Genomic DNA, 13,670 nt, shown 5'->3' with positions numbered 1-13,670 from the left:
TATTGAGTAGAGTTCCCTGTGCTGTACAGTAGGACCTTGTTGTCTACCCATTCTATATATACTAGTTTGCATCTGCTAATCCCAACCTCCTAATCCATCCCTCCCCCACCCCCCTCCCTCTTAGCACCCACAAGTCTGCTCTCTGTGTGAGTCTGTTTCTGTTTCATAGATAGGTTCATTTGTGTCATATTTTATTTTATTTTTAAATTTATTTATTTAATTTATTTTTGGCTGCGTTGAGTCTTCATTGCTGCACACAGCATTTCTCTAGTTGTAGCGAGTAGGGGCTACTCTTCGTTGCAGTGCACAGGCTTCTCATTGGGTGGCTTCTTTTGTTGTGGAGCACGGTCTCTAGATGTGAGGGCTTCAGTAGTTGTGGCACGCAGGCTCAGTAGTTGTGGCTCGCGGGCTCTAGAGTGCAGACTCAGTAGTTGTGGCTCATGGGCTTAGTTGCTCCGCGGCACGTGGGATCTTCCCGGACCAGGGATTGAACCCGTGTCCCCTGCATTGGCAGGCGGATTCTTAACCACTGCACCACCAGGGAAGCCCCTGTGTCATATTTTAGATTCCACATATAAGTGATATCATATTATATTTGTCTTTCTCTGTCTGACTTACTTCACTTAGTATGATAATCTCTGAGTCCTTCCATGTTGCTGCAAATGGCTTTATTTCATTCTTTTTTATGGCTGAGTAGTATTACATGGTATATATGTTTCACATCTTCTTTATCCATTCATCTGTTGATGGATATTTAGGTTGCTTCCATGTCTTGGCTGTTGTGAATAGTGCTGCTACACACATAGGGGTGGGTGTATCTTTTTGAATTGTAGTTTTGTCCAGATATATGCACAGGAGTGGGATTGCTGGATCATATGGCAACTCTATTTTCCGTTATTTTGAGGAACTTCCATGCTGTTTTCCACAGTGGCTGCACCAACTTATATTCCCACCAACAGTGTAGGAGGGTTCTCTTTTCTCCACATCCTCTCCAGTGTTTGTTATTTGTAGACTTTTTAGTGATGGCCATTCTGACCAGTATGTACCTCTCTGACTCTTAATTCCTCCTCTTTAAATTGGGACTAGCCATGATTATCATTTTGGGTTGTCACGAGGGTTAAACAAGTTAACACAGGTAAAGGGCCTGTTATGAAGCAGACACCACTCACGTGCTACCGGACAATAAACCCCTTGTGGTTGGAGACCTTGCCATTTAGTTTTGTAATCACAGTACCTGGAAGCTTCTGGCACATCATAGGCATATCTTAAATGTGTATTGATTTAATCAGTGGCATTTGGGGTGCTAATTCAAGAGCTATCATTTAAGCATGCTTTCTGTACCAAATACTGCAGGTACAGCTGCGAACTCTGCAGTCGTAGCCTCTGCCTTCAAGCTTATATTCTAGTGGAGGAAGAGAAATAATAATTGATAAAGAACAAAGTTAATATGATTTCAGACCCTTATAAGTGTTGTGATGGAAATCAATTGAGTATTGTAATGAGTAACTGTTAGGGCAAGGTACTCTGGGTAGTGTGTTTAGAAAATTACCCGAAGAGGCGATTTTTATTCTATTTTGTTTTGTTTGCTGATATAGGTGTGCTTTATTGGTGACTTAAGAGCTATTGCTCTTATGAAGTGATATTCCAAACTGGGGAACAACTCTTAGTACAATCTTCTCTTGATTTACCCAGTATATCAATACATATACGTATATATGTTCCAGGAAAACTCAGTTTATCTTAAAAACTGTTGTACGTGTAAAGCAGTTAGGTTCTAGGCCTCGAAGGTTGTCAACAGGGTTTTGCCTACACGAATGGTCAGTGGAACAGTCCAAGGTTGTGGAGGGTGCCAGGCCATCACTTGTGCAAGGGAATCCCAGATGTTTCCAGGTGTTTACTATCTCTGGCCCCCACCCACCAAATTCTAGTAGAATCCTCCAGTCGTTATGATAAGCAATCCGTCCTCCTCCCCAATTTCCAAAACAGCCTCTAAAGGGCAGTACAGCCCCCATTGAGAGCCAGGGTTTTGAGGGTCTCCAGTGACCTCCGGATCTCCTATCCAGTTGTCATTCTTGCTCCTAGAGCCTTTGACACTGTTAACCAGCCCTCCCTGGCTTCCTGTCCTCTCTTGGCTTCTATGACCACACTCCTTGGGGTTTCCCCCTCTCCTTCCTCCGTCCCTGCTCCGAGTCCCGATTGGGCTTCTTGCTGTCCATCTGCCCATCCACGTAGATCCGACCTTGGTCTCTTTTTCTCCTCTCCATGTTCTTCTTTGATGAAAACTTCAACATCACTTCCAGGCATCTAGCTCCCAAAGTGCTCTTTCTATGCTATTCAAGCTCGTTTTCCCAACTGCCACGTGGACCTGGCTACGTGAGCCCCAAGTTAAACGTGTCCAAAATCCAACTGGGCAACTTCCTCTAAAACCTGTTATTCCTTTGGTCATAGTTGTGTTCACGGCAGCATCATCTACTCACACATTCTAGACATGACAGCCGTCTTAACCTCTCTTTCTCACTCCCGACATCCAGTTGGTTGTTTTGTTCTATCAAGTCTAAGGAAGTGACTGGAGCTGAATATACAGGATCAAGTCCTACAAAGATTGGAACACTGGTGATAAACATCAGTGCCCCAGAAGGGGCTACTCTGACCCCACCCTTCCGATCTTCGATTTTATTTTAAAATAATTCTTTGGACTAGCTTAATTTTTCTAGACCCTGGGCTGCTAATTTGTTTGTCCGAATTAATTACCAGCAGGGGGTGGCAGTCTCATTTTCACAGAAGCCTTCTGTTTGGGAAGAGATTCCTTTTTCTTCAAACAGTCCGATTTAGGTTCTTTGGCAGTGTAAAGGGTGTCTTGACATTTCCATAAAGACATTTAAATGTTACCGTCTCTAAAGAAACACTTTTAGAATATGAAACCTTTATTTTTTTTCCCCCAAGGAAGAAAAACCTCGTCAGCTTAATTATCTCTGTAAAATAACTTCCTCACTTGCTTTTCATGTTGCTAATGGAAAAGGATGATGATACTGTTTTCAAAAAATAAAAACAATTGTGGAAGATTTCAAGAAATTTGCTTTTGATTTTTGTCTATATAAATAACACCACAATTCAGAGGTCGAAGATGCTTGTAGGGTTATATATTATCCTTCCAAGTTGATTTTTGAAAGATCTGCTGGGAGGGCAAAACGATCAAAAAGATGCTGCTGGTGATCCTTGTTCCACACTGAGAAGAAGGCAACAGAGACTTAACTCTATGTGTGTGTGTGTGTGTGTGTGTGTGTATTCTAAAAATTGTGATAAGGGGAATTCCGTGGCGCTCCAGTGGTTATGACTCCATGCTTTCACTGCTGTCGGCACGGGTTCGATCCCTGTTCAGAGAACTAAGATCCCGCAAGCCATGCGGCACGGCCAAAAAAATAAAAATAAAAATAGTGATAAAACCCAAATAACCTGAAATCAGTCCTGTTAACACATGTTTAAGTGTACAGTACAGTATTGTTAACTACATGCGCATTGTCGGACAACAGATTTGTGGAACGTTTTCGTTTTGCGTAACTGAAGCTCTATATCCATTCAACAGCAACTCCCCATTTCCCCTCTCCTCCACCCCAGGAACCACCATTCTATTTTTTTCTTTTATTTATTTATTTATCTTTTAATTTAATTTTTGAATTTTAGTTTTTTATACAGCAGGTTCTTATTAGTTATCCATTTTACACATATTAGTGTATATATTCACATATATACCACCATTCCATTCTGCCCCTATGAGTTTAACTACTTGAGATCCCTCATATGAGTGGAATCATGAAGCATTTGTCCTTTTGTGACTGGCTTATTTCACTTAGTACATGACCTCAAGGTTCATCCATGTTATAGCATATGACAGGATTTCCTTCTTTTTAAAGACTGAATGATATTCCATTGTATGTATATATCATATCACATTTTCTCTATCCATTCATCTGTTGAGGGACATTTAGATTGTTTCTACCTCTTGGCTATTGTCAGTCATGCCACAATGAACATGGGAATGCAGATATCTCTGTGAGATCTTATTTTCAATTCTTTTGGATAGATACTCAGAAGTGGGATTATAGATCATATGGTAATTCTATTTTTAATTTTTGAGGAATCTCTATACTTTTTTTTTATGTTTTACGTAGCAGCTGCAGCCTTTTACATTCCCACTAACAGTGTATGAAGGTTCCCATGTTTCCACATCCTCAACAACACGTGTTATTTTCTGTTTTGTTTCGTTTCGTTTTATTATGGCCATCTTAACAGTTGTGAGGTGATATCTCCTTGCGGTTTGCTTTTCATTTCCCTGATGATTAGTGATGTTGAGCACCTTTTTATATACCTGTTGGCCATTTATATTATCTTACACAATTGACAAAAAACAACACGAAGTGCATTAAAGACTTAAACCTAGCACCTGAAACTGTAAAAGTCCTGAAAGAAAATATAGGGGAAAACCTTCATAAAATTGGTCTTGGCAATGATATGACAACAAAAGCACAGGCAAAAAAAGCAAAAATAAAGTGGGACTATATGAAACTAAAAAGCTTCTGCGCAGCAAAGGTAGCAATCAACAGGCAACCTTCAGAACGGGAGAAAATATTTGCAAACCATGTCTTTGATAAGGGGTTAATATCTAAAACGCTTGTAAGAAAAAAGATTTTCTGGGTGAATCTAGATCAAGACAGCAAACTTATTCTATAAGGGGTCAGAGAGTAAAGATTTTTGACTTTTCAAGCCATATGGTCTCTGTTGCAACTACTCAATCTACCATTGTATGAAAGCAGCCATAAATAATACATACTTGGATGGGTGTGGCTGTGTCCCAATAAAACTTTACTTATAAAAACAGACTGGGGCAGATTTGGCCTGTGGACCACAGTTTGCTGATCCCTGATATAGAGCAGGGTTTCTCCGTCTAACTCTATTAACATTTTTGCTGGGTAGGTTTTTGTTGGGGGGCTGTTTGATGGTTTGCAGCATCCTTATGCCAGATGCCAGTAACAGCCCCTTCCCCTCCACCCCGGTTGTGACAACCCAGAATGTCTCCAAACATTGCCAGATATCTTCTGGGGGACAGAATTGCTGTTGGTTGAGAAACTCTGATCTAGATGATTGAAATAATCTGATGAAGAGTGATAGGAAATATTTCCGTAAAACTACAAGAAGTAGGGGGAGATAGAAGAATGGAAATCCCTAGTGTATTTGCCTCAGGAAGGTCAAGTTCCCCTCGGAGGGGCCACTGTCACTGCCTAAATGTGGAAAGCAGTTCAAAAACAACTGAAATGGCAACGTACTTGAAAAGTGCTCCGGAAATAATGCAAATGTGATCTTAACCTACTTTTGTGATAGGAACCAGAAACAGAACAGTTCAGCGCATTAGCCTGAGCTAACAGGACTTTCTGAGCTCGAGGGCTGGCTCTGAGTTGCTGGATAGGAGCTCACGGTTCCAGTGCCCACTTGAGCAAGCGTTTATTTTTTCTGCTTATCTGAATTCAGAACCAACATAGGCAGGGTGATTTCTGAAAGTGCTCACATGTTTCTCATTGTTTGGACAGGGCCAGACAAAAATGGCCCAGATTCACTGCAAATTGGCAGGAACACGTGTTTTTGAAAGTTAAAAACAGCCTAACATTCATGAGTGAATCTCAAAGAATGTTGTCTTCTTGTCCTTTAGAATAAACACCTGTTTTGCAAAAAGGAGAGTAAAAGCCATCTTTCTTGAGAAATCGTTGGTTTCTTTTTCTTCATTGCTATTATTCTATTTTTAACAGTTAAAAAACTTAAGCACAACTTACCATATTATAATTTAGATAATTGTCATTTTAAATAAACAAACAAACAAAAAGAAAAACAGCCCACATTTTGCCAGGAAGTTCAGTTAAGCCTTTTTAGCTGAGTTTCTTTTCTGGCTTGAAGAACAAAGGAAATCTGTGGATCCTTTTCTTCTTGAATAAAATTCTCCCTAGTTAGATATATTTTTCTAATTGATTTGAAGAAAAAGGGCTCCACATCCTTGAAAGGAGCTGTTTGGCTGTGAGTCCTGTCCCTATTGCTACCTTCTGTGACCACAGCTGATGCACTTAGTAACCCACATCTCCCGTTCACCGGTACCACTGGACGTGACATCATAATGGGACCATCTGGTGGATCAGTGGGATCACTTGTTTTATAGTTGGGCGTGACAAAGGGTGATAAGAATAGATTCTTCATAACCTTTCTGGAAATCCACATTTCAGCATACCCCAAGAGACCCAGTTCCTTCAGTCGCATCTATTTGTGCCTTACTTTCCAATGAACACCCACCGCCTTCCTTGTAGGCTGGTCCCGTGTGCGTATAAATGGTACCTGTTTGACTGCAGACATTTCTCTCTGTCCCCCAGGCTACCATGGCCTCTACTGTGAGGAGGAATACGACGAGTGCCTCTCTGCCCCGTGCCTGAACGCCGCCACCTGCAGGGACCTTGTCAACGGCTATGAGTGCGTGTGCCTGGCAGAGTACAAAGGTGAGCATCATGTGGCCGACTAGTGCCAGCAAGGTTCTCAGTGACGTCATGGATTTCTCCACGTACATGCGTAAACCTCTAATTGGAGTGTGAAGTTGTTTAGAACAAGAATCAGATGCTGGCAGTGGGATGATGTATGGGGCCGAAAAGAACAGTTTGGAAGTCTCTGGTTTCCTCTTGATAAACTGAAAAATCTGTCTCCTGCCCTTTCCTTCTTCTTGTATCCTCACTCTCTTCTCTGTTGAATGTGTAAAAAGCTGACGATAAAAAATGATATTAAGTGGACTTTCAGACACAGGTCAGAGGACACAGCCATGGAATCCGGGGGGAGGAAAGCAGTGCTTGCTGGACGAGGAGAGGATGCCGTGCGTTTTGGTGGAGGAGGCAAGTGGAGTCTCACATGTTGGCGAAAAAAAGTTCATTCTCATTAAACGAGTCATTAAAAAGGAGGCACATGTTAGTTCATTTGAGTGGACATGTGTCAGAGTCACTCTGGATAAACAGCTGACATTCACCGAGTGTTTATCACATTCAGACCCTGTTCTAAGTCCTTACGTGCATGAACTCATAAAAAAGGCCTGAAGGTAACCGGAGACGTGGTAGTGTCAGCCCTCAGGAGCCCAGCCAGCATGGTCCCGAAAGCCCTTCCATCTCCTCCCCAGCAGGCTCACAGGTGTGGCTTTATTGGAGCCCTGACACCCTCAGCCGGCGCTGTGGCAGGACGCCGGGTCATCAACTAATTTGCATGCATTTCTCTAAGTCACGACTCCCGGGCTGGTGTAGATTTTTGTAATGCTTTTGAGGCTCTATTTATAGCCATTTCACTTAACCTCTTTCTCCCACCACCGCTTACTTGATACCATCCATCTGCCAGTGACCTCGCATTGTAGCCGACTTTGCTTCTCTTTGCATGGACCCACCTTTATTTAGAGGTCTTTCTGGTGAGCCTCGAGGGTTTGTAGGGCACATGGATGAACTTGACCTAGCCCCTGGATGGAGGGGCTGAAGCTGGGTCAGGTCTTGGCTTTATGTTTGGCACATCTGATGCTCCTCATGGACTATAATGCCCACTTAGAGCCAAACTCCACCAATTCCCATGAGGACAGATGTGCTGGCTTCATCCACATGGATTTCAGTTCTAGGTAGATCAGAGCATTGAGAAATAGGGAGTCCGCTCAGGTCTGGAAAGAATAAAGGAGCAATGAATTAGGAGACCTAGGTAGCTCATCCTCATTGTGCCATTGGATTACTGATGACCCTGGATCAACCTTTTCAACCGACTTGTCTTTATTTTGTCTGTTTAAAGAAAGGGCAGTAATGCTTACTGAGAGATTTTGAGATTCTTCAATGACAGAATGAGTAGTGGTGGATGTGCTTCCAAATTTTAAAGTCCACAATTCTTTAGTTTATGATAGAGTTTTATGGAGTAAATTTCATCTTTATGAATGACAGAGTTATTAATTGGGCACACTCTGAATTTGCCTCTGATGTTCCTGGCTTCGAAGCATTGCTCATGCTGTCATGACCGAGAAATAAAAAACGAAACTGTATATGATGACCCACTAGTGACTCCACAAATTCATGGACTGTGATCCTAGCTTTGTTCACCTCCTTCTTCCATTTTTCTCAAGGAGTATTCCCGAATTTTGCTGCTTTCCTCAAGCCTCATATTAAATCACTCACTCATAGGATAGAACAAATTTCACGTCCATCTTCATGGAAAGAAAGAGAGGCTATAATCTGTAAACATCTTCAGATTTCTCTAGTTTTCCAGTGAGCAGTGGTTCTCAAACTTGAGCATGTGTTAGAATCTGCTGGTGGGCTTCTTACAACATAGTTTGCTGGGCCCCACCCCTGTCTAGGGTAGGGCCCAAGAATTTGAATTTCTGGTAAGTTGTCAGATGATGTTGATATGCTGGGCCTGTGCCACCCTTTGAGAAGCCCTGTCCTACAAACTCATCTGCAATCACAGCCACTCAAATTTTATTGCCTTCCTTATTACCTGATCACATGCTCCCCATTCTGCTCAAGGTTAATCCTTCCATATATGCTCCTTGTTCCACCCCTTCTGTCTTTCTGTGACCTTCCTCCATCAGTTACAGACGCCCTGCTGTGGATGACTCAAGAAGGTAGTCGACTCGAGATGACTCAAGATCCTGGAGGGGATCTCAAACACATTTGAGGATGTGGGTTTTTAAGGAAAGGGTGCGGTGCTGGGAGCCTTTGTGTACCACAGGGTTAGGGGATAGGGTTCTGGAGAGAACGGAGGACTCAATGACCAGCTGAGCCCAAAAGACCCTTCAGCTTATAGAGAGGGAAAACATGCTATAATGTGCTGCACTTGACTCTACGAGGCAAAGGACTCTCCTGATCTCATGGATCCTGGCTGCCCTCTAAGAGGATTGCAGTTGGGCTGAGCTGGTCCTTTGTGTGTGTGTGTGAATGAGCTCCTGCTCGCACCTGGAGAACCTTGAGAACCCCAAATTGGGAGGCCATGTAGACAGGGCTAATTTGACTGGCCTGTCCAGCACTGGAGGAGAATCTCCAGTATCATCTCTCTCTGCCTAGGTTGCCAACCTCAAGCCTGGCCAGTTCAGGGAGCCTGTACCAGCAACTCAACAAGGGGAAAAAAATCTAGGAAGTAAAAACAAAATTGCAACAAACCCCACAACTCTAAACACTCAAGAAGGGAAGTAAAAAAAAGTAATGTATACCACTCAAAATTGAATTTAGATCTGGAAAAGCAAAAGGAGGAAGTATGTCGTGATAGAAGTAAAAATATGAGGGAATGGAAACCATGAGTGAAAAGACATGAAATGTGGAGAAAAGATGAAGAGATATGTTTCATCTGAATGGTGGATGTTGTGGAAGAAGAAAGAACACATGGAAATAAAACCAGAATCAACCGACTACTAGAGAGAAGTCTGTGAGATGAAGAAAATTGAAATTTTCAAATAGAATGGGCTTACAAAATGCCAGAGGATTAATGAGGGAGATGATACGTAATTTGCAATTTCCTGGTAGAATTTCCAAATCCAAGAACACTGAGAATAGTTTTTACAAGATTCTTCATAGTGAGTACAAGTTACACACAAAAGAAAGAATCAAATCAGCATTGAACTGCTCTTCTCTAAAATGAAGCTAAACAACAGTGAAGAGTGTTTTAGATTTTTCAATGAAAATGTCTGGTTGTTAAAGGTTCATTTGTATTTGAGGGGTAAAGAAAGACATTTTGTACACTTAAGGATACAGAAAACGTAACACCACGTACCCTCTCTAAGAAAATTATTTTCCAAGGTATTCTCATCAAATTGGAACTAAATCAGAGCAAAGATGACCAGATAGGGGACGATGGAGAACAGGAGGAAAAGGGTTGAGCAGACTTCTTTACATGCGGGGATAAACCTAAATAGATGACATTCATATGATTGTAAATACTAATTTAATGGTAAAGAAAAGTCTCTTGAAAAAATAGACATGCCTACTATATTAATTATTATTGCTGCATAGTGAATTATCGTAAGGTAGTTGCTTAAAACAACACCCTTTTATTATCTAACAGTTTCCTAGGTCCAGGCATGGATTAATGGATTCCCTGTTCAAGGTCTGGAATCCAAGGCTGGAATCAGGGTGTTGGTTGAGCTGAGCTCTCATCTGAGGTTTAAATAGGGAAGGATCAGCTTCCAACCCTCAAGTGGTTGGCAGAATTCATATCCTTGCAGCTGTAGAATTCTTGACATTCTGCTTCTTGAAAGCCAGGAGAGGCCTGAACCCTCTTAAAGGTCTCACCTAGTTAGGTCAGGCCCACCTAAGGTTAACTCAAAGTCAACTGATTAGATACTGTAACAGCATCTTCAGAATCTCTTAACCTTTGCCAAATGCTATTGATTAGAAGCTCACACTCAAGAGGAGGGAGTTATATAAGGGTGGTCACCCTAGAGTGTGTCACTACATCTGTTCTTAAGGAAAATTTAAATGACCAAACTAAAATTTCATATTATTTTAACCAAGTCCATGAGTTGGTGGGTGTTGGGAAGGATTGGAAGGCATACAAGTGTGTTAAAGATCTCATCTCAATGGGCAGGTAAAGTGATATTTCATTTTGATATATTTATAGAGACATTTAAGTTTGGGTTTAAGCAGGAATGTAAACCCTAGCAAAGTAGCAATAAATGAGAGAACTTCTAAAGTAAGAGTGATGGGCAGGTGTTGAGGGATAGGGTAGAAGGTATTAAAGAGAAGCAGAAGTGGGTAATTGATGCCGTCCAATCCAGAGGAAGAGTGAGTGAGGGGAGGAGAGAGGTCAAAAGATTCTGGGCCTTTCTCTCCTTAGGGTATGGACATTCTTTCCCTCTTTGAAAGCATTTATCCCAACATATATTTACATGTAAGATGTCTGTATAAACTTAGGAAACTATCAGATGGGTGGGCATCAATTCTTAACTAGTACTTACCTCTGGAGTTAGAACTTGGATAAGTGGTGTGTTGGGGGGAGGACTGGAACTTTAACTTCTTACTTACATATGTGCTTTTTTAAGTGGTGATTTTTTACTCTTTTCTGTTTTTAAAAAAACTTAAACAAATGAATATAACTTCCTAAAAAGAATGAATGCAATAGAAAGTCAGGCAAGACAGCTAAGAACATTTTGAAAACGGAAAGCAGTGAGGGGGAACTCCTGCCAGATGTTGAAACCCATTGTAACGCTGCAATTATTATTACATCCCCATGTTATGGGTGCAAGAATGGACAGCTAACCAAAACTGAATAATGGCCCAGAAACCATCGTCTATAATAATATATAACTCTTAACAAGGAATTGCTACGAATGGGATGGGAATTCTTTTCTAATAAATGGTGCTAGAAAAACTGAGTTGCTAAACAGAAAAAAAGAAATGTTCTTACACACACTTCTAAATAAATTCCATATGAAGTGAAGAAAACTGACTCTTGTTTGACTTTGCCTCCTCCTATACTTACTTGCCCCTTTCTTCCTCTTTCTTTTACAGCCAAATTTCCTTAGAGTTGGTATAGATGATGCCTCTTATTTCCTTAAATTTTCTTTTCTTAATCTTCTTTAATTTGGATATCATTAGTACCATTCCGATAAATGGATCTAGCAGTGGCCTAATTGAAGACTGAAACCCCAAAGCCTGCCTCTCCAGCTTCCAACTTCACATTCTTGCCCTTTTGCTTCATGATCACTGGGTCCCTTTTGAAACTCACCCTGCTTTAGCTTCCACAGCTCCGTTCCTCCCCCCACCCTCACCCCCCAACCCTACTCTTCCCTCCTGGCCTTCTTGGAATGAATCCTTGCTCTCTGGACACCATGAATGCAAGTGGTTCCCAGGCTTTTCTTCTTGGCCGTTTTTTCTCTCCTCCTCTTTCCCCTTATCCAGTCCTATGGCTGCATCCATTGTCAGAAATGTTGATCTCCAAACAGGTGTGATTTCTCTTTCCTGAACTCTCCAAGCATTTTCTTGATATTTTCTATGACAGTTATGGTCAGCCTTGTAGTCAGTACTTTCTGGCTCCAGACTTTCCTTTCCCTGACACTAAATTAGAATCTCCTGAATGGCAGTGACTACACAGGTTCTTTTTTTTTTAATGCTCATCAACTCTTGATATGGTAGCTTACACAAAGCACATGCTCCACAGCTATCTGTACTTGAATGGAAGCTACTGCTTAATACACTAATTAAATAAAGCAAGGCAACTCGAACATTTTCCCAGTAAGTTTCCACTGTGGATCATGAAATTGTTAGAAGCAAAATACATGGAGGGACTCCTAGTGATCTCCCTTCAGACATACTGAAATGCTGATACTTATATAAAACTAGTCCAGGGCTTCCCTGGTGGCGCAGTCGTTGAGAGTCCGCCTGCCGATGCAGGGGACACGGGTTCGTGCCCCGGTCCGGGGAGATCCCACATGCCGCGGAGCGGCTGGGCCCGTGAGCCATGGCCGCTGAGCCTGCGCGTCCGGAGCCTGTGCTCCGCAACGGGAGAGGCCACAACAGTGAGAGGCCCGCGTACCGCAAAAAAAAAAAAAAAAAACTAGTCCAGAGCTAATTCACAATGAGACTTTCAAGACTTTAGCTAGTGTTCATCACATTATAGTGCCAAAAAGTCAAGTTACAGCCCAGCATTGTGTTGAATTATTATTTATAGCAGAACAAATTTAATGGTCAAGACTATACTCATTTGGAATTTTTGGTGACAGAAGTTAGCAAGAAAATACTTCAGTTTTTAATTACGAAAATAATGTAGCAACAATGATAACAATTTAGAAAACTGAGAAAATTTCATAACTCATAGCTTTACAGCAGAACATAAGAGCAATCATCATCTGTATTATTTCCATCCTTTTTAATATCTGTGTTTTTACAGTTATAATCGATTATACCTACAAGTTGGTATTACCCTTCTCAGACTTACCATTATTTATGTTTGATTTAGAAATTGTTAGCAAGTTTTATTAGTTCTATTTTCAATGGCGATGTGATGTTCCCATGGGGTGATATTTATCCATTCCCTTGCTATATCTGAAGTGAAGCTACTGTAAATAATTCTGGAATGAACATCTTTATTTATATAATTTTCATACTTTCTGGATTTTGGGGGGATAGAGTCTCAGAAATAAGATCATTGGGTTATGAGTTTGATCACATTGTACTGAATTGTTTATTTTTAAAGTCTACAGAAATTTATGATTGAAAGGATGTGAACTCTTTCTTTGTTGGTTAGAATTATTTCCTCTGTATAACCAGTGAACAAGAATTTCTGGGTATTTTCTGTACCTGTCCCTTCTCAAGTATTGTGATTGATAGAAAAATGGATAAGTCAGGACTTTTCCTTTATCAGGCTATTATTTAAGCAGAAGAGTAGACTGAGACTGGCAAACACAAGGAATAATGAAGTGAAGGTCGAGATCTCAATTGTAACATCTGAAACAGCTTAGGAAAAGTTGAGCTCTGTGAGGTTGAAATACTGGAAAACTTTTCATGGAAGGAATCAGTTTGAGTAAAATAAGATGATGTCCAGATTGGTTGAAGATGGTGGAGTAGAAAGACGTGCGCTCACTCCTTCCTGTGAGAGCACTGGAATCACAACTAACTGCTGAACAGTCATTGACAGGAAGACAC

The 13,670-nt window shown here is 41.3% G+C and overlaps 1 protein-coding gene across 1 annotated transcript in view; it reads left to right on the top strand.

Moving 5' to 3' along the window:
• The window catches only part of DNER (delta/notch like EGF repeat containing), a gene marked incomplete at both ends in the record, with an annotated part of 323,548 nt that overhangs the window by 267,196 nt on the left and 42,682 nt on the right, over nt 1–13,670 (top strand). The window contains one exon of the mRNA XM_082841200.1: nt 6,408–6,530. Coding sequence (XP_082697326.1) covers nt 6,408–6,530 — 123 coding nt within the window. The remainder of the gene's footprint in view (nt 1–6,407; nt 6,531–13,670) is intronic.

The sequence above is a fragment of the Leucopleurus acutus genome, assembly GCF_964270905.1.
Source record: "Leucopleurus acutus genome assembly, chromosome: 6".
NCBI classification, from domain to species: domain Eukaryota; kingdom Metazoa; phylum Chordata; class Mammalia; order Artiodactyla; family Delphinidae; genus Leucopleurus; species Leucopleurus acutus.
This window is presented reverse-complemented; position numbering and strand designations above follow the sequence as displayed.